Below are 21,944 nucleotides of genomic sequence, written 5' to 3'. Positions count from 1 at the left end.
CTACTTCAAGATAACTTCAAACCTAGATCGAAACTACTGGGGGCCTTGACAAGTTTGGTATTATGCCCAGTATAATGCAAGAGTGTTTCTGTTCAGACTTAAGGAGATATTTTTTCACTCTAAGGACAGCCAAGAAGGTGAACAGGTTGCTGAGAGAGGTCATGTAGTTTACAGTTTTGGAGATTTCCAAACCCAGACTGGATAAAGCCCTGAGCAGCCTGGTCTGACATGAGAGCTGGCCCTGCTCTGAGCAGGAGGTTGGACTAGAGACATCCTGAGGTCTCTTCCAGCCTGGATTATCATGGGATCATATGAGGAGCTATGCACCACAGCTAGTATTCCACTCTCCCACCCACACACATGAACCCCATTTTGTTCCTAATGAACAAACATTCCAAGCATATCTGCTTATGAAAGGTAATCCTGTGCTTTCAGGCATCAAGATTCAGCATGAGAACCTTCACAAACTCCTTCACAGTAAGCTAAGCTGTTACAAATTTAGTTTGTTTTTTTCACCCGTTGCTCTAACTTCTCTCAGAGCTCCTTTGATATGTGATCATCTACCGGCCCTGCAGGCTCCCTGGCAAGCATCCAATTTCTAGGATCTATAATTAGTTTAGATGTTTGTAGGGAATTGTATCTCAAATTCTTTTTGTCCTCATTTATTTTGTGTTTACATTTAAGCAGATAGAAACTGTGATCCCTCCTTTTTTTCTCATTTGGATATGACTTCAAGTTTTTGAAGGGTGCCTTATTGCTTTTACTATCATCTCTCACCTTGCTATTTCACCATGCCAACACTTCTCTGCTCTTCCTAGAGTCTTTGTTGACAGGTGGAATGCATTTACGTTAAGACTCTGCTATGTCTTTAAATAGGCCTCATGCTCTTGATTCAGATGTCTCATAAAAAAATAAAGGATAATGTAAAAATAAAAAATGCTGTTACTGTCCCAAGGGACAATGAAGACACGGGTCCTTCGGCTCGCTTGCAGAGGAGGTTGATAACCCCCTGGGGTCAGTGGCTGGAGGGCCTGTGTCCATGACCGGCTCTGACATGGTGCACCCGTGTCACCCGGGATCAGACTGCTGTGCTGGGAATCCTTACCAGGACCTCCCCTCTGTCGGGAACTGCCTTTGAGCTCAAGGCCCGGCCCTTGGTCCTTGCCAGAGCCAGGCTGTAGCTCTGTCTGTGCCTGGCCATGTTTGATGTCCCAGTTCTGGCCCACCTGCCTCACCACTGCAGAGTTGTCCAGTGACTGGGCCTGACCCCGGCCATTGCCCCCAGACCTCCCTGAGTGGGGACTGCGGGAAGTGCGCTCTGTGGGGAGATGGCAACAAGGGGCCAGCTCACCTCACCGAGCCAGCACCGTCCACCTGGGTGCGTGGTGAGGAATGACAGACGCTGGGGTGGCACAGCAGACCCTGCTGCGGGCAAAGTGAGCCACTAACATTGTTAAACACGGCTGCTCCAGGAAAGCTCAGGCTGGCAGTTTCCTCTTTTCTCTATTTTACTCCAGTGCTGAAGATCTGTAAAGCAAGCGCAAGCTCCTGTCAAACCTCGTGCTGGGACCAAGGGCTGTAGGGGTGAACAGGATGTCTTTGGGGTAAGATCACTGCCTGCTGGCCTGCACCGTGAGAGCATGTCCTTGGCTGTCAACGACGGTCTGAGCTTGATCCCAAAGCAAATCATGAACATTAAACTCCTCAGAAGTAGCAATTTCTGCAGTAATAGCTAAATTATAGCCCATACACTGAATGAAACAAAATTAGGGCTCCATATGTAGTATTTATTTGGGCAATTTCACTTAACCTTGACATCTTTTAATTCCTTTTATACCTTGATTTAGTAATTTCTGAAATTTTTTATAGCTCTGTTTATTGAGAAGACCACAAGAGACCTGAACTGAATAATTTTCTGTTTCTGCAGTTTTGTACTTTAACAGCAACAGCATTGTCTGTACATAAACTCTTTAAACAATAAACATCTTTATCTGCAATGGTTTAGATGTTTATTATCTTTGTAGTACTTCATTTGTAGGACACAGTACCACCTTCAGAAGAAATTGAATCAATTTGTAGTCAAATTAGTGATTCTGGTTATTTTTTGATTTTGTAAGAAAAAAGGTAACTTTTAAAGAGACAAAATATACTGTAATAATGCAGAAAATACATAAAATGGTAATTTATCAAATTAAAGATCTGTTTGATTGGACAGTGAAATGCTGGACTGTATATTAATATCAGACCTTAAACATTTCTAGCAGTAATATAGTTCAAAGGAAATATACTTCACAGGAAAAATTAGGTTATATTCCAGCCAGTTAGTGTCATGGAGCAGGTAATTGAATCCCTTGCTTTCTTGTCAACCCAGTAATATCATGTAACTCTTTTTAAATGTTCATGTAATCAACAGTCTTTATGCTGGTAAGCATTTAATAGACTGAATCATTTTTTCTTTGAAAGCCAGTCTTCTCAGCATTTCTTCTGTTCTGTTTTTACAACTTCTTCAGGAGGAAGTTGGTTTTTTGGAATCAAATCCCACAGGTTACATGCAGCATAGAAACAAAATTCACTAAAAAGGTGATGCAGGTTTGTGCAACGTTTTTTGAGGAAAGTAAAAAAGAAGTATATTTTCAAAGAAATGAAGCCACTTGCCACCACATCAACAGAAAGAAAGAGAGAAAAGTTCATCAGTACACATTGCTCTTCACTTTGGTTACTTGTCTGGTCCTTCTTTGAAATGTAGTATCATGGTCGTGGGAGCAAAATCAGTCATCAAAGGCAGCCGTTGCCATGACTGCTAAGGCACAATTAACTCTTGCAATGCACAGAAATGAACTAAAGAGCGACTGATGGCAGCTGCCTACGCCAATGCCACTGTGCTGCTATGTACATGGATGGCAAAGGAATTGCTCTTGTTCTATACTGTGATTTTCAGGCTTAACAAAATGCAGCACATAGTGTGAAGTGAGAAGCTTTCCAGGGACTTTCCATCAGCATCTCAAATCTGGCTTCAAGTCGCCACAGATACAAACTGGAATACCCTGATACAAATTGAATATGGTCTTACTAAGATGGCAGTGGCACTGAAACAGTTCCCTTCCATCTCCCTGTTCAGGTGTTTCTTTCATTTAACATTGCCTGAGCAGTTTCGTACAACTGTTTAACCGCTTTATTGGCAATGAGGAAGGGCATAAAATCTGTTATTGCAAGTGGGAAAGAAACATATGCTTAATATGCAACTGGAAAATAATAATTTTTAAAGCCCTTCACATTCAAATTAGCAAGCTTCTTTTTCCCCTGCTTTCCTCTGTATCCCTAAACAATTGCTGGTACTGCCATAATGCAACAATGTCAGGGGGGAAGAGCCAGGAGAAGATGCTAATAGCCATGGCATGGACAAGTCCTGTATGGGGACACCCTGGTGGGGCACACTAGAAACCAAGACACTGAACTCATCCAAACCAAGGGGTAATAAAATAAGGATAAATGCAAGGCATGAGAGCTCTCTAAACCAGCTTCACCACCAAGGCTGCTGTAATGGGGAGCTATGCACGAGACCTTCTGGGTCCCTTGGCACTTGCCATGTCAGCCCATGCACATGCCCTTCTCATCTTTGCTCCCAAATCTTCTCCTTGGCTGGGCCCACCATGGGTGTTTGCAACTAGGCATTTCTTAACTATCAACAACCATGAAAATCAACCCTGAGTCTTCAGTGCTCAGACTTGCACAGATACAGATTCAGCAGTACCAATCTTACGCTTTAACCCCAAAGCACTATATCCCACTGTTGCCCAGACAGAGGCTAGCGAGACAGGAATAAAACAAGCACCTGGGCTGCAACACGGAGGTGAGGTGCTAGCCAGGGTCTGGGGCGTGAACACAGAGGCAGGAATAGTCCTGAGTCACTTCTACTTTTTTCACGGTGCTTTGTTGCCACCTGATGGCCTGTTGCCAGATTGCAGGAACGACCTGACCACAGAAGCAGCTTTGCCTTGGTGACATAAGCAGTGTCCTGCTTCTGGTGTGCTGCCGAACCCCAGGGACGCCCAGCAGGCACCCTGGATGTATGCTTTGGACATCTTCTTGTCCCCCTTCCCGCTTCTTGAGCCCACCTTTCTCTGTTCTTTCCTTACCTTTCTCCACTCCAATCCCCTCTCATTAAAACATTTTCCCCCTAATTATCTCTTTCTTAAAGGTCCTAGTTTTCCTTCATGCATATCCAGCTTTTGCATTTCTGACACCCTTGCCTACGTGATTTTGGCCCTATATAAGTATTAGCGATGCTGCTGGTCTGGCAAAGCTCTGCTCCCCAAAAGGTTCTCAAAGCTCCCTCCAGCCATCTTTGCAGTCTGGCTGTTTCTCACATCACTCCCCCCTAAGCACTGGTGAAACCCAGCCATCCCTCAGGGCTCTGCCTGTTACGTTTTGTGGGACTGTACATTGTTTTCTGTCACATGCAGCATGTTATTATGTTGTATCCAGTCACTGTCAACATCCTTTTCAATGAGTGTAACCTCAAGTCAGTACCTGCGGCCCTGATGCATAAAACATCATTCCAGATGTTTTAGCCACATAAGAAGCTCTTCCTGGCTGCTCAATTTCTTTTAAAAGTACTGAGGCAAAAATACTGAGGCTGAAATGGTTTGGAACTAAGGGACTAGGCTCTATCTTTATTGTTCTGGTGAAGTCCCGGTGGCTGAAGGGTGGGCTCTGCCTTGGGACCATCGATGTGGCTGACAGAGGTAACGTGCACATGAGTTAATTTATCTCCGGACATGGCGATGATTTGAACAGAAAGGATAGAAACTGGCAGTTGTCACCTGTGACCTTTACTTGTTCCCGCCCCGCAGCGGCCGGTTCCGCGCATGCGCCGGGCGGCGGCGGTCGTGAGGGGAGGGCGCGAGCGCGGGGCTCAGGGCCGAGCTGTGGGCGGGAACAAGGGCGGCGGGGGCGCCGTGTCCTCTGCGCCGCTGGGCCGGGCTGCGCCTCCGCCTTGTGCTCCTTTTACACACTGGCAGCAGAGATCAGGACTTTTCCAAACACGCCTGTTAGATCCTGATTGCTTAGTGATTAACATACAATTAGAACGCGGCTTACCTAATCCTTCTGCTGCTCCCCATGCTCAGGGGAAGGGTCTTAACCTGGGCAGGGGCCTTTTTGCCGTGTGGGGGTGGTTTTTAGTGTTATAATGAAGGTCGCTCACTTGCAGGCCGCTCAAAACATCTCCTTGCTGCTAGCTCTGATTTAAATTGAATTTGAATTTAAATTTGAATGACTCGAGTGTGTCCAGAGAAGGGCAACAAAGCTGGTGCAGGGTCTGGAGCAGAGGTCTGATGGGGAGCGGCTGAGGGAACTGGGGGGGTTTAGTCTGGAGAAGAGGAGGCTGAGGGGAGACCTCATGGCCCTCTACAACTCCCTGAAAGGAGGGTGCAGAGAGGGGGGATGAGTCTGTTGAGCCAAGGAACCAGCGGCAGGCCAAGAGGGAATCGCCTCAAGCTGTGCCAGGGCAGGGTCAGAGTGGCTCTTAGGAAGGATTTCTTTGCAGAAGGGGTTGTTGGGCGTTGGAATGGGCTGCCCAGGGCAAGGGGGGGAGTCCCCATCCCTGGAGGGGTTGAGGAGTCGGGTTGACCCAGCGCTGAGGGATCTGGTGGAGTTGGGAACTGTCAATGTTAGGTCAATGGTTGGACTTGGTGATCTTCAAGGTCTCTTCCAACCTAGACGATTCTGTGATTTCTGTGATTTCTGCAGACAGCTGAAGGTGCTACAAAGAGGATGAAAGCAGGCCACATGCCCATCATACACACCACCTTTGGTTTGCAGTAGCAGTTACACACAAAGAAAACAATGTTACATATTGGCACTCCGAGGAAAGTGGCTGGGGCACAATCTGCCAGCTCTGCTGAGGAGATCTCTTTCCACAGGCTGTTTTTTTCTGGGGTGCTCTAAAGCGTTTCTTGAAACCACATTCGGAGAACTTCTTCTGAGGGCATCACATGCACCATCAGATCACATTGCTCAGCTTCTTCACTGCCACACAGTATCAGCTGGGTGGGGGGCTCTGATACTTTCTGTAAAACAAATGCACTCACTCAAACACCCTCAGGCTGATGAGCTAGTCTGTCTTCTACTGTTCCCCACAAACCGTTCCTCTCATCCTTCCTGCCACAAGTGCCCGGAGACCCAGTGCTCAGGAACCCATAGCCACAAAAGCTGCTGCCTGCATTCTCACTTGAACCGAACAGCACATTTAAGCTACTGACTTAAACATACTCCTCCAGAGTGAGTGAGAAAAGAGGCTGCTTTTGACGACTGGCTTCTCCTCACCAAGGAGTTGAGAAGCTCAGTGCTGGTACCAGGGGACATGGAGCACTGTTGCCAGTGACACAGCTGTGTTGTTCAGGGAGCAGCTGGCCGGGCAGGGTCAGTCCATGCCTCCCAAGCTGCTTCCCCACAACTATCAGGAACATTATCTGTTCAGGGCTCCAAGCCGAAGGCAGTGACAGCCGTGCAGACAACTCATGGGGGCTGCTTGACCCCTGCAGCTCAGCTCAGCACACTGGAATGAGCAAGGCATTCTATGCATGTGTCTGCTTTTTCAGCCTGCCCCATGCTCTTGTGAACACCCAGCACCCTAAAAAAAAAAAATAAAGCACAGTAAAAAAAGTTACCAGTGTGTCTGGCAGGACAGCAATGGGGCAGCAGGAATACTGAAAGATTTTACTTGTTTTCCAGGTAAGGAAAGGCAGGGTCAAAGCAGCCACAGCAAAGCCAGCAGAGGAGATGAGGGCAGTAACCAGCCACATGGACGTGCCACCTAGAAATAACAGAAGCAGCAAAACTTCTCAGAGAGACTGTGAGGACAAACCACTCAATGCAGTCAGCCTGCACCCTCTGTGGCTGCTCTTCCCACCCACCCTGGTGAGACTCTTTGTCGGCACACTCCAGGAAAGGGTACCAGCGCCAGTGTAGGGGGCTGTACTCCTGAGTTCCTTTTTTACTCCCCCAAGGAACAAACGGGCAGCACATTTTCAAATACAACGGGAGATACTGGGTGGAAACCAAAGGAAGAGCTGCTGGGGTATCCTTCTTGGGCATTACACCAGGGGAGCAGAAAAGAAGGCTGTCTGTTACCTTGTGCCCTCACACACTGTGTCTGGCTGAAGCTGCTGCTTCTGTTGATCGCCTCGACGTATGTCTGAGCTTTTACACAATAATCAGGTCCTGCCTCCATGGTGTCCAGGTGAACCACGGAGCTGACCTCTTTCACCACCTTCTGCTGCATCTGCCACAGGTCCAGGAGAGAGAGCATCAGAACACAGGGCAAGGACCTAACTGAGGAGTCCTAACATGATGTTAGCCCAGACTTTACTGAGAGAAAAGGAAGGAGCAGCAGGAGGTATCAGAGAGGACTGTGTGAATAAAAGGACAGGGGGAGAAAAGCAGCAAACAAGGAAGCACAGTGGAGTGCAGGGTGAGACCACACACATCTGGAAGGGTAGGAGGGGATGTAAAGAAGGAATTGGGAGGCAAAGAGGCATAATGATGATGTTGAGCCACAGCACTAGATCATGACCTACTCCCCTGGTGCGAGGGCTTGATGACTAAGGTCTTGACCGGTCTGAGTTTTTGCTGGGATACCAAAATCATGCCTGTGCTAGCATGATATGACAGGAATGCCAGAACCATGCTGTGACAGGGGTGTGAGAGCTGTGCCGTGACTCTAGAGCACAGAGAGGTGATGGACTGGGCTAGTAAGGAGCAAGTGAATTTGGAGTGTGCAACTGTAACACACTTCAGCAACTTTTAAACAGCATATGAACACCAGTATATTCTTTTCTTGCAATATACAAGACTTCATTAAAAGTTGCTATTCCCAGTCTCCCCAGTCATGAGAGGACAGGTAACAATTAGCTAGTTGCTCCTAATTCTTGCTGTGTTGCAGATGCAAAGCCTGCGCTCACAGAAGGCCTGCTCAGCTTCCAGCATCACACATCTATGGACGCCTCCAACAAGCCAGTAGGGCTCTCCTGACAGGGCAAGCCCCTCTCTCCATCAAAATATCCTTCTCTACAGAAATGTGATCTTGGGGGCCATTAGTTTGAAAAGATTTCAAGGACAAAATCAGGTCAATGACCACCTGAGGTGTGTAACCTGTTGCAAAAACCTCAAACCAGACATGTCAAATGTGACTATTATTTAAAAAAAAATTAAGAGTCCCAGAGAACTGGACATGTACTGACCAGCAAACCTGATGCTTGTGACAGTCCAGTTGGTAGAAACTATTTCGAAGTTTGGAATTAATTTTTAGGTGATTAATATCACATACTGAAGAAAAGTTAACACTCCATTCATAAAAGGCAGTCAGATATAAACCTATGATTCTTTCTAAGGTGTCAGAAAGCTCATGGACACAGTTGATCTCATTTACTTGGATTTCCAAAAGATACTCAAGAAGATCTATTTCAAAAGCCTATCAAGCTAACAGCCAAAGGCATCAGAGCTCTGAGTGCACTAACCAGGCTGCGATAGCCCTGATCAGCCCTGCCTGGCCCCCCATCTTCACCCTCCTGACCATGGCCCAGGACCCCCATTTAAGCTCAGCCTGGGACCTTCAGTCCCAGTCTGAGCTATGCTGGAGGTGTGCCTGCCTCCTGGATGGACCTTCGACCTGTGTTGTATGTAGCTTCTCTCCTGGCTGGACCCTTGTTCAGTCCATTGCAGCCTCGTCCTCCAGCCCTGTCTCTGGTCCTGCCTCCTTTTGCTCCCGGCTGGGGTCCCTGTATGGACCCTGGGCCTGGTCCATCGCTTGCCTTGTCTGGGGCTGCTGATGGACCCCATAACCAGTGCCTGGTTCTGCCCACTGTGGTCAGATCCTGTGGGCCTGTGCTTCACTGGGGAGGGCACTGCTTGCACTGGGATTACCCTTGGCTCCTGGCTCGCCTGCTCATAGTGAGCAGCCCTGCTCCTGCTGCTTCCTGATAAAAGGCTTACGTATGGCTAAACTGCTAATCCCTTCTGAGAGTGGAAGGGAGTCATGGTGGAGGCCCATGCAGATCTGTGCTCACCACTATTACCATAGATGATCGGGAAGAAAAATGAAAACTGATACATGCTAATGATACTAAAAAAACACTTCAGCACAATGAAGATGACAGCCAACTGTGAAGAACTGCAGGAGGATCTTGTAATAAAATGATAAATGAAATTCAACATGGATAAATGTGAAATGATGCTGTCACATCCCGTTGTCTCTCACAGCTGCTCATGAGAATTTTTCCCCTTTATTTTTACAGTCAGTGACTGGACCTTAAGTCGAGCATCCCCCATCATAAACAGGAACTTGGGGTTCAGGTTTCATGGAATAGTCAGCTCTGTGGTAGTCACCCATGTTAACAATTGCTGGGAAAAGAAAAGAGTGTGAAGACTTGATTTGTTTTATGGTGCTAACCCACAGTGCTCCTGCACTTGAACTGTGCAGATTTACTCCCTGCCCACCTTAGTAAAGTCAAAAATAGCTGGAGGGGCTTCCACTGCACAACGGTTAAGCTGTAGAACTCCTGACTACAGGAAGTTGTACATGCTAAAAGTTTACATAGTTTGAAAACCAGAACAGATAAATTGATGGAACAAAAATTCAAGGGCTATTAAAGATACCATTTCTGGCTCAGGGATTTCCTGGAGCTGTGTCTCTGAATTCTCAGAAAACAATATAAGTATAATTACATACAGGCTCTCTCCTCACTATCTTCCTTGGTCATCTCCATTGCCCACTGGCAGAGAGAAGATACTAGGTTTGAGGGTCCCATGGTCTGACTTTATATGAAAGCACCAAGTTCCCAGGAGAAAAAAAAAATTCACTCTAGTGAAAACAGAGGGACCAGAGCGGAACAAATATTGTCACTGCTTCAGTCTTACCCAGGTATAAGCAGTGCCCTCAGCTAAGCAAGTTACAGCTCACTGCCACAGGCAAGCTGTTTTACAAAATGTCTTGAGAAAACTTTATCAGCACCTCAATGTGACACCTTAACCATGGTCTGAGAATACTAAATGATGTTCAGAGAAGAAGGTCAGTGTGAACATCTTCAGTTCCTGACTTCTGGTTTCTTTCAATAGTTGAGGTCCCTGGGAGGATTCCTCTTCCCAGAGAAGGAAATGTGGAAAGAACAGACAAGCTTCTCCATGGGGGTAAGAGCAACCCACTGGTATGTGCAGAGAAATATGGCACACCCTGACTCCGGGCAGGTCCTCCAGCCCCGTAGCAGGAGCTTGGCTTGGCAAACAAGCCCTGGGCAATATCTGTATGCTTTCAGTCCAAGTATGTGGGCTCTCTGTTATTGCCCAAAACCCGAGGGTAAAACTCACCCTACTCTCCTGGCCCTTCTTCCAATAGAGAACACAGAACTGAAAGGCAGGCCCCATGTCTTCCAGCTCCACTAGTAAATGATACCCATCTGCTATGACCTTCATCAGAGGTGGGGTCAGGGAAGCTGCCAACACAGAGAGAGCACCATTATCACACCAGAGGCAACCCTTAAAAGCTGTCTTCCTTTTCCCAGCTAGGAGAGGAAGAGAAGCTGCCATCATGAACACAGTAACGTTAACCTGGAACAACAGCTGGTTGCTTCAGTGGGGCACAAACTTCTCTCTGCTCTACCTCCCAGTGCATCTAGATACAGTAGCAGGCTTTGAGCAGGAGAACCATGACTGGCACTGCAAACGGGAGTTTGGCAATAGCTGAGTTGCACAGAACTCAGTTTGAATTTTCTCCAGTGGAGGAAGTGTCTGGCCTGAGGGTCCCGTGTGATCCTTCTGAGGAAGGATCCAGCAGAAGAACCAGCTGGGCAATCTGAAGTTGAGGCACCAGATCAGGCCAGTTCCTCTGCTCCTGGGCATTAGCTTAGCACTAACATACAGAAGAGGAGCTGTGAAACCACTGCTTCTTCAGGGGAATTTTGGCAGTTATTCAAGGTGAAGGAAAAAGCAATATGAGCCTCAGGACAGCTCTGGCAGTTCACATGAATCCTGATTTTCTTTTAGTATCTACATGGATAGACTTGGGCTGATGTCCTGCTGTTACATAAGTTTTTGTAAATGTATGCAAGTAAATCTGTAGGTGATTTGCTTCATGCTTACTTTGATATTCAAAGCTTGGTTCAGTCTGGGATTCTGCTGTGAGGAGTATTAGTGAAACAATCAGAATCAATCATGCATAGATGAAACTACACACTGTACATTTGCAAATTGGGAATCAAGGCAGTACAGAGATTGTATCTACACTACTTATCGATGCCATTCTTTACCACTCTGTTGTAGCTGAAAGTGGTTTCAACCTCCTTGTTTTCAAGATAGGAAGGAGAGCAATGTACAGCCACATACAGAAGAGATGTTCTTACTAGAACATGCTCTTACATCCAGTGAATTGTCATTAATACTGAGCAATACAAAAACATAAAATCCAGGTATGTTCATGATGAGTGTGCCACAAATGGGAGGCCTGGAAAACTACTTTATACTTTTAAATTAAAAACTGAGAACCTGCTTAACACAATGTCTCAAAATAATAAAAAAAAATTTAAAAGTGATAGCATCATTTGGAGGTTAAAAATAAATATTGGGCTAACATATTAACAAATGGACATTGCAACATGCAACCACTAACCAAACAGGAGCATTTATATTTATCTCTGCACTGGCACACAAGTGACTATTTGAATTTTGATAAATGAAGAAGTAAGACTGACTGAGTAAATTCTTAGTTTTAGGAAGACCTTTTAAAAGGGTTTTCCATATGTTATCATACTCTCTGTGTATCTACACCTAAGGCTTTGACACTGGAGCTGTTTAGTCTAGAAGTACTGTGGGCTGACTGTCTATGAACCACACACGGAACCTGTGGGCTGTGCTCTGAATTCCTTAGTTCCTCTCAGCCTCAATGCCAGGTTTCCTAAGAGGTGCGAAAGCAGAGACAAGGGAAAGTGAGCAGTAAAAATGCATAAGGACAAGAACTTACAGTGACTTTTTTCTCCTTTAAACATTTGTCCATATATGCATATTCACACTGCAGTCCATTGCAAGCTGTCTCCTCTGAACTTTCAGAGCTTGGCCAGAGGATTGTACTGAGGTCACTAAGACACAGGACCAAGCTCTCAAACACTTCACTGTGCCATGAGAAAGTTGTTGCTTTTCTTCATGAAGAGGGTCAAGCTAAGGAATATCCTTCCCCTACCTCTGCCTGACAGTGTGGTCTGTGGCTCAACTCCCAGTGCCACCATAGCTGCTGGAAAAGGGAAGGATTCTTCATCTAAAGCTCTATCTAGAAAACACTTTACACCAGGAAACACGCTCACCAACTTAGGTGGCACTTCTGATGGTGCTGCTTTGACTAAGTGGTCTGTATGAGTGAGGACTGCTCACTCATGAAGTAGTAGATAACTTTCAGTGACTGATGAAGGTTTGTTTAAGATCAGGTCAAATCTGATCTTGGACAGGCAATTTCTTCCCTGGCTAAAACTGATGACTGCTGCGCATCCCAGACTGAGAGTTGCACTCAAATAGTGACAGAGGTTTTCTACCAGAGTTTTTATTGTTGAAAGCAGCTGACTACATGACAGAAAACAGAGGTAATGACTGTAGAGAAACACTGGAAATAGTATGTTATTTTAGACTGCAGCATGATCCTTGGGTTGAGCTGGGCTGCAAACTTTGCAGGAGTTGGAAGCATATGGAGAAAATACCCTGCATTGCTAAGACTGCAGCAATGCTACGGTTTCCATTTTTCTTTCCTGAGGTTACTGACAACATGTGAGGAAGAAATCATGTCTGGAAGGGAGCAGGATTTCCAGGACAGCATGAGGCAGATCAAGGGTGACATGGCTGTTTTCTAGAGTAAGTGCTTCCATAAGATCAGGTTCTAGACCGTCAGAAGTGACTAGGTGACACGGATTAGATGGAGCATTGACAGCAACCCTGATTGATCAGAACTCTTTGAAATCAGGGGCAAGAGAAGCCAACTTGCCAAAAGAAATACCTGGAGTCTTCTCACCTATCTTTGAAGCCCTTGAAATTCAAGCTCTGGTAAATTTGGCCCTGCTTCAGGAGGAACTCATGTCCAGGAACACAGCACGGCTATCTAAGGCTGAAACATCTCAACCCTGCAAGAGAGGAGCTGAGAAGTAGGATGTGCTCTGCAGGTTTATGGGTTTTCTGTGATGTGCACAGTACACAGACATGCACGTGAGCAATCCCTCAACACCGAGCTCTGAGAAACTAACACAACCAACGTAGCTTAAGCCAAATAGCAGGACTCACTTGTGATGCGATTGAAGAAGCCTTTCAGGGCACCCCACTCTGATCTTCTAGCACCAACGTTTGCCCTTACACGCAGGTTATAGGCCACAGTGGCTGAGATATCCTCTGTGATGTTACACACTGTGGCTGTGATGAGTGAACATTCACAGATGGGAATCCAGCTCTCATTGGCGTATTCTCGTTCATACTCCCTGAGGAGAGGAAAAGAGAGCAGATAGGCAACAGCATGAGATGAGATATATTTGTGATGTGAGCTAAGGCTGCTTGCTAGTTCTTTCCAGGTAAAACCAGTACTGGGATACCTGGGGCTGGAATACCAGGAATGTATGAAACCTGTATGGGTGTGTTCTAGATCTTATCTAGAGAAAATCTCCCAGAGTCAGTTTGTTCATGAGCCAAATGCATCATGATATTGTAGGAGGTGGGGATAGCCAACGCAGTGTTGATGCATCAAATCCTGCCCACTCACTTGACTTAATCATCCCTGGTAAATCAGAATTCCAGAGCCATACTGTGATACAAGTCATAGCTCAAGATGTATCAGAAACCTCCTGTAATGTGTGTTAAATGTTTAAAAGATTAACACTGAATAAATCACAAATGTTTTCTCTTTCCTCTTCTAAATAAACTGTTGCTAGTCTTCCTAACTTTTGAATTCTCTGGGCAGAGACAGTTTTCATATGTGAGCTTAACACACACCTTGGACTACTGAGGTATCTATTAACCTGTAAACACTCTCAAAATTGGAGCAAAAGGATTTATTTTTTTCCTCCCACTTGTGATCAACAGTGCTGGAGTATCAAACTTCTCTTACATCTGTGAAGTGTTCAAGACATCCAAACAGTGCAGGATTTTAAGTCTAAGTAAACAGTGTTCAAAGAGCAAAGAAGAAAAAAATCACAAGTTACCCCTGAAACTCAACAGAGTATCTCACAGTTTCTCCCTGGATGATCACAGGACTCCAAGTTAAGAAGTGTTTCATGTTGGTAGAAAGAATAGTGATATTCTGAGGTGCTGGTAACAAAGCATCTTCACCTAAAATTCCCAGCAAAAGAAAAAAAAGAGAGAAAAAAGGTATATCAATATACTAGAAAAAAAATCTTAGAAGAATAGTGCAAAACTGTGTTTTGAATCACAAACACACACTCTTCATTTCACTACTGTCACTTCAGTGTTTGAAAGTATTTTACAGAGAAGAAATGACAACCAAAGAGCAAATGACAAGCAGTTAGGCTGGCACTGTTTACAGAAAGGCAAAGCATGCTTTTTCACAATCTCAGAGTTTTTCACTGTATCAGTAAAACAGCGAGAAAAAGTCAGGCTTTTATAAAGCCATCCAATTCATTTAATGAAGTCAAGTAACTCTGTTGCACTCCATAGGCTGTTCCAATGGATGTCATGTGCTATTTCTTTCCAGACTTGACTGGACTGGACACTATAGAAGATCCTAGTTCTGATTCCTTGGCGTTAGTTATATGGCTCTGTTGACACAATGCTCAGCCATTCTTTAAACTAAAAGTCAGATCCCTCTGGGATGAGGAGCTTTCTCCCTTGTCATTTAGACAGCAGAAGAGTCACTGTCTGCCGTATCAGCAGTTCTATCGCTTCTGGCCGGTTGGGGGTCCATAATAGTGTCAAGGCAATTTTTGCCTTTAAAAAAAAAAAGTCTTTATTGACCTTCATTCTGCAGCTTAATCACTGATTTGGTTTCTTGTATTCTCCAGGCTTTTCAACATTTAGATTGTTTGCTACTACTTTTTCTTGTACTCTTTGTTCCCATGTTAATTCTGGGAGCTGGCGTACCCAAGTGTATGAATTACATAACAGACTTCAGTTACATGATCAGACACTAGTTTTTCCACATGACTCATGCACACAATGATGTTCCAGGTCTGAACAGGGGTGAACTGCACTGGAGTGTTTCCTAATTTCTTTGAGTACTTGACTTTAGGACTTTTTAGATAAATAATTTTTTGTATTCAGCAGTACTGAACCCTATGCTATTAAACTGTCTAGAAACCAAATTTAAAGAAGACAGTTCTGAATTAGACTATCTACATTTTAATGGCTTAAAGATTATTTTCTATGTGTTTTGAGACCAACCTTCCTTTCCTGCTACGCTTAGCTTAGTACACTGTTCTCCTGGTTTGCTGGCAAAACCAGTGACTCTTCTGTTGGTACAATGAGACCTGTCACCTCACTTCAGCTGAACTTTCTTCCTTTCTTTAGGAAAAACTCTGGGCTTAATGACAGTGTCTGTGTCCCTATAAAAAAAGTTCACTGATTTAAGTTTCTGTTTGGTATTAACAGATTCAGGATGGGCACAAATTCTGCTACTCATAAGAACTCTGCTCCAAGAAAAAAAGATAAATTCCTAATACTCATGTGTATTATCTACAGATATATTTGCTGATTTTTACTGGGCCACACACCTTCTGTGGCAAAGCCAGAGCACAGAGCAGCTATTCATTCAGTGCCATGGAGGGTTTGCACTTTAGTGTCAGAAAACGACCTGTCCAGCACTGCAGATAAGATGGTGGTGGTGCAGTATATTGTTATGAGCACATAGTTCACATGAATGGTGCACTAGTTCGGACATTTGCCTTCAGATAAAGGGAACTGCATCCCTAGAGAAAGAGTTTCATTACCTTTCATAATCAAAGAATATAGAAACAGATATCTGTGTGGGCATAAGTATACGTGTGTGTGTGTGTGTGTGTGTGTGCAGCTGTTATATGTAAAAATGATAAGGTTTTGTGCTTGTAAGGTTAAACAATGAAATAACAAATACACTAAAAGTGAAACTTATCATTCAGCTTTAGCACGTCTCACTCGATTGTACGTACAGAGATGTTTGTAACTGCATAACCATGCCCTACGGCAAACAGAGTGGACAGCCGTCAGGACTGAATCAAAAAAGTGTAAAGCTAAAACTTGAGATCTTTTCATCCAGCACACAAATTAAATGGGGTCCCTGAGCAATAAAAGCAATGATGCACTTCGCTGCTTTCTGCCTGGGACCCAGAGCCATGCTGAAAGCTGTAGTTTGGAAGAGAGGTTCATGCTCTTCCAAAATACTGTTGATCTAGACATAACGTATCCTGTGTCATATCCAAACAAATTATATTCATGGTTTCTCCAATCCATTTGTTGCAACAGCCCACAAAACAATTGTAAGCAAATGTTTAACATTGGGATATGTTTAACACTGGGACAAAAGACAATTCTAGGTTATATAAACAGGGAAAGCACTGAGTATACACAGTGAAGTATGTTGTTTCAGTACTAAAATACTCCATTAACTCTGGTCTATGCATTTTGAAGGGAAAAGAAACAACAGTCATACAAAGTGCAGGAGACAACTGGACAGAGAGAGCGGGCAGGACCCAGAAGGCCGTTAGCCTGGGGCTGTGTACCACTTCCATTCCATTTTGGATTCACAAGCAATATGTAAATAGCCTCACAGGAAAAGCCAAACTACAGTCTTTCAAGCCAGGGTACTGACTCTCACCCTAACATCTCCAGTCATGCCAAAGAAAAGACATGGCCAGATTTTCTCTGTAAATAGCATTTTTGCCTTCTACCCTATCAGCAGTATATTCCATTTCATTTGTTACACAAAGAATGGATTTCCATTTAGGATGGCGATGACTTCTCATTCGGTGCTTTTCTCCTCTTTGTGTTAAACTTAAAGAACCTACAACTTAAAAAAAAAAAAAAAATTCATTATCAAGTAAGGTACATTTGTCTGTCTTTTCAGTTTAAAATGACTTAAACCCTGATAAAATTCCATTGCTCTGGGATAGATTTTGATACCCTTCTTTGTCTGTGAATATAGAACACAGTAGTATTTTGTCACTACTACTTCATCACTACTACCACCACTACTTATTGTTAAATGTAAGCGAACACTTCAAAAATATTCATAAAATTATTCATAATAGCCTCTTCTTTCAGGGGCTCAACAAACACAGGAAGAAACAGTAACTCCAGAATCAGTGTTGCATAATGCTTTTTCTGGCATGCCCGTCAAAATTTTGTGTACATGGCTGAGAAATTGTTCCTCACTGCTGTGCTAATAAGCATTGTCTTTTAAATTCCAAGCATTGTACCACCTGATCTCCTTTTCCTACTCTGGAGGACAACAATGTCACCAGCTTCTTGTATCTTTGAGCATGGTCTGCCTCTCTGCATTTGAGGAAATTTCAGTGAAGAGGAATCTGTCAAGGGACTTCCGAACTCTAACTACTGGGGACAAGAAAATAGGCAAAAGTCTGTAACACCCCAAAAAGCTAAAGGAATTTCTTTGTAAGCTAAATGGTGAAAATGGAAGCCGTATGTCCTTAACTCATAGAAACACAGCATTTCAGACAACAATAATAAATTATGCTAAACAATCTCTTTGGCTGTAACTCTAGCCTGAAGGCTCTGGGAACATCCCCTCCTCATCTGCTGACTGCACAAAATGACTGCAAAAGGCAAGACCCTAGTACATACCCCTTGCCTGTTTTTCTCCCCAGCACTCTGGATACAAAGCCTGGACTCCCAGGCTAGACAGGAACGTACTGTCTTCTGACCTGGTGTCTGCCCTGTGCAACCCTAGGGGCAGATTTAGACATAAACATTCAATCAAAAAAAGTTCTTTGCTCAAAAAAGAGACTAGGACACAAATTTTCGTATTTCAGGTCAAGGCTAGAGAATGGGGGAGACCGTGTGAGTCATCCCACCTTTCTCTCCTACTGTCTGTCACAGTGTAGAAGACAAAATTGGATGAGTGTGCAGCTGAGCAAGGCTGGCAGTCACTACCCACACAGGCAACATGGTTCCTGTGCTGAAACATCGCACAACTAGCCAGGTCTTAAACAAAAATACAGTAAAAAGAAAACCAAATTTCTTTATAGGTGTCCAGCTTTGTCATCTTTTAAAACACATTTGTCATAATCTTCCCTATTCTACAGAATAAACTTTCAGAGCATATGCAGCTTGACACTGAGTCAGTGGTTTCCATACCTAGTAACCAAGATCTATACATAATGATCCAAAGTGTTTTGTTGGCTAAGGAAATTATAAAATTATTTTTTCTGAGGCAGAGAACAAAATGGAGCAAGACACAACCTGAATTCAAGAGTTAAGATGGCACCTTTAGAAAGACAGAACTCAGCAAAATCTGAGCACACTGGCAAGCCACGTTTGCTTTCCAGAGGACTGACCATCACAGAAACACCGAGGAGTCAGGAGATCTGAGGCCAAACTCCTTCTAGGAGATGTGTTTGGAGCCTAGCATTTACTTGGAGAAGCAGATTACAAATTGCACAACCTCCTTCCAGGGTAAAGACCCTCAGAGAACATTTTTGAGCTATTAATTAACACCTTATACCCCTCCTCTCTGATCCACTCCACAGGCAGGGCATCCCCTGTGCTCAGAGATCAGCATTAAAAGAGGACTTGAAAATTCAATTTCTCACAGAACAGCAAAAGACCTGAGACAAATACAGTATTAGTAAGTTAATTTCCTTCAAACTGAAACTCCCCTTTAGATTTCAGAATTGACTTGCAGAACATAGAATTTATGGATTGTCTTTTTCTTTTGCTTATGCTAGTATTAATTTTAGATGAAGAATTAAAATTCCAGATCCCCTGACCTCATACTATTTGGCTTAAGTTTTCTAGAGGCATGTTTAACAAAAGGACGAAAGACTTTTTGTTTCTTACAACACCTTAGTCTCCTGACTTAAGTCAGCTGAAGATATTTTAGCCATTTACCTGTGACATTTGGTGCAATCAGAGCGCAGAGGAAGAAGCAGATGAGCTTTAGTGACATTTTGCTCACGCTTGTCGCCTTTTCCCACATTCATACCCTGTTGCGCAGCTCAGAAATTTCCCTTCCTAGACAGGGAGCCGTATCTGGGCCAGCCATGATGCGAGCGAAGTGGAGACTCCAGGGGAATACTGCAAACACCTCTCCTCTGCCTGTCCGTGCCAATGCCAAAGTTGTACCTACATTGTTTGTAAGGGTGTAGTTACAGGGAGTGCCTGGGTAATCTGATGCCAGCATTTCTTTACAGGTCTGTGCAACTGCTCAACTAGATGGCATAACTCTTTCACTTAGTTAGCAATTATATGTATTAAACAAAGACATTATAAGGAGGAAACAGGATTCATTGGATATTTCCATGTAGTTTGTATAGCTGTAAACACTCAGCCCCCAAACTAGATAAATCCTGATGCTTCCAAGCACCAGGCAAGTTCCCCAGTATTATTAAGGCATGCCTGTAACCACAGACCTCGCACAAAGGACTGGTGAAGGACTGTGTGCCTCTGGGCTGGCAGAAGGGAGCTGTGTGCTCCTATTTATCTTCAAATACTATTTTTATGGCAGCTGTGTTGGATGTGTAGTGAGGAGGACTGTCTGTTCTCAGATCTGATTTGGTGCAGGCACACGTATTCCAAGGTTCTTCCGTCTTCCAAGGTCCATTGCTTTCCATCTCAGCTCTTGAGCAAAGGCAGGTCTTCAGCTGGATGCAGCTCTGAGACCTGCTTAGAAACTCAAACCGCTTGCTGGCTCCAAGGCTGCAGCAGCTAGAGCTACCTTTGTGCTTGTGAGGCTGGTTTCTTCAGAGGCCAAGGGAAAGAAAAAGTTTAGGTGGAAGCTTCTTAGGTTCTGCAAAAATTAAATGAAATTCTGACTGTACAGATAAGGGGGGGGAGGGGGGGGGAAGCCAAATCCTACCAAATGCTTTAGCTCTGATGAAAGCGAGTATTAGAAACCTCTCCTCTGAAACCTCTTCCTCCTCCTTACAGTTTGTCACCTTAGAAAGGGCTTTGATTTCTTTAAAAAGATATTCCCTTTCTGATACCTTTTAATAGCAAATACATGCCTTCTGTTTTCAGTCGTGAACTAAAGGGATCTGTCAAAACATGTTTAGTTCATATTTTCTGAGGAAAGAAAGGATATTTTTTAATTTATTTATGAAAGAATAAAATTAGTATTCAGTTTATCAGGTCTCCAGATTCTCAAACATGCAGGCACTGCACAAGCAGCTACACCCCAAAGTTTACTTCTTACTTCAGTCCTCTCTCTTCCTTCCCTCTTTCTTTCACATCTTCCTTCCTTTGCTTTCTCTGCCATCCCTTTCTTCCTTTCTTCCTTTCTTCATTCCTTCCTTCTTCCTCCATTCCTACCTCTTTTCCTTCCTTTGTCCTTTCCATCCTTCTTCTTCCTTCTTCCCTCCATGGAAGAGGATGTTCTCTGAAAGTATTTCATAGCTTTCAGGTAAACTTTGATCTTCTTGCTCTTCATTATCCCAATCTCCTACTATTTTTATTGTGACCGGTGCTGTTTTTAACATCTTTGTTGGTGACATGGACAGTGGGATCGAGGCAGCCTCAGCAAGTTTGATAATGACACCAAGCTGTGTGGTGCGGTGACACGCTGGAAGGAAGGGATGTGCCACCCAGAGGTACCTGGACAGGCTGGAGAGGTGGCACGTGCAAACCTCATGAAGTTCAACAAGGCCAAGGGCAAGGTCCTGCCCATGGGTTGGGGAAATCCCAAGGACAAATACAGGCTGGGTGAGGAGTGGACTGAGAGCAGCCCTGTGGAGAAGGACTTGGGGGTGTTAGTGGATGGAAAACTGACTGTGAGCCAGCAATGCACGCTCACAGCCCAGAAAGCCACCCGTGTCCTGGGCTGCATCAAGAGAAGAGTGGCCAGCAGGGTGAGGGAGGGGATTCTCTCCCTCTACTCCACTCTCCTGAGACCCCCCTGCAGTGCTGGGTCCAGCTCTGGGGGCACCAACATCAGAAGGACACAGACCTGCTCGAGTGGGGCCAGAGGAGGCCACGAAGATGCTCGGGGGGCTGGAGCACCCCTCTGTGAGGACAGGCTGAGGGAGTTGGGGGGTTCAGCTGGAGAAGAGAAGGCTCTGGGGAGACCTTAGAGTGGCCTCCCAGTACTTGAACGGGGCTACAGGAAAGATGGGGAGGGACTTTTCATCAGGGGGTGTAGGGATAGGATGAGGGGTAATGGTTTTAAACTGAAAGAGGGGAGATTTAGGTTAGATCTAAGGAAGAAATTGTTTACTATGAGGTGGTGAGACACTGGCACAGGTTGCCCAGAGGAGCTGTGGCTGCCCCCTCCCTGACAGTGTTCAAGGCCAGGTTGGACGGGGCTTTGAGCAACCTGGTCTGGTGGAAGGTGTCCCTGCCCATGGCAGGGGGGTGGGACTGGATGATCTTTAAGGTCCCTTCCAACCCAAACCATTCTATGATTCTATGAAATGTCCATCCTGAGAACAAAAAGGTGGATATTGTGGTGAGTGTCTTGATTATTGCTGTGAAGGGCATACAATGTCCAAGAGAAAAACATGAACATATTCAACAGTATTAGCAATAAGATACTATGCTTTTGCTGGGAAGCAAAGTAAGTATTTGCAGAAGAAAGGCAAAATATAATAATCAGTCAAAAAAAATCCATTCTCTTGTTGTACCAAGAAGGTATAAATAAGGCAATCCTGAGTTTTGAGCTATCATTCAGTTAGGCCTGGGTAGCATATTTGATTCTTCACTGGTTTATATCCTGTGGTGCCCTAAACATGTGGATTTATGCACACTGATTAAATATTCAGACATGA

At 44.6% G+C, this 21,944-nt stretch overlaps 1 protein-coding gene across 1 annotated transcript; it reads right to left on the bottom strand.

Moving 5' to 3' along the window:
* Positions 1-5,945: 5,945 nt before the first annotated feature.
* On the bottom strand, positions 5,946-19,162 carry IL20RB (interleukin 20 receptor subunit beta). The gene is made up of 7 exons (XM_074840385.1): positions 19,077-19,162; positions 14,220-14,357; positions 13,312-13,502; positions 10,366-10,490; positions 7,135-7,285; positions 6,672-6,817; positions 5,946-6,071 (listed from the first exon to the last, which is right to left on the bottom strand). The coding sequence occupies exons 1-7, from the start codon at positions 19,160-19,162 to the stop codon at positions 5,946-5,948; spliced, it is 963 nt and encodes a 320-aa protein (XP_074696486.1).
* Between the last annotated feature and the right edge of the window lie 2,782 nt (positions 19,163-21,944).

The sequence above is a fragment of the Strix aluco genome, chromosome 15 (genome assembly GCF_031877795.1).
Source record: "Strix aluco isolate bStrAlu1 chromosome 15, bStrAlu1.hap1, whole genome shotgun sequence".
In the NCBI taxonomy this organism is placed as follows: Eukaryota; Metazoa; Chordata; class Aves; order Strigiformes; family Strigidae; genus Strix; species Strix aluco.
The sequence above is the reverse complement of the archived record's forward strand: the minus strand, read 5'-3'. Positions and strand labels throughout refer to the sequence as shown.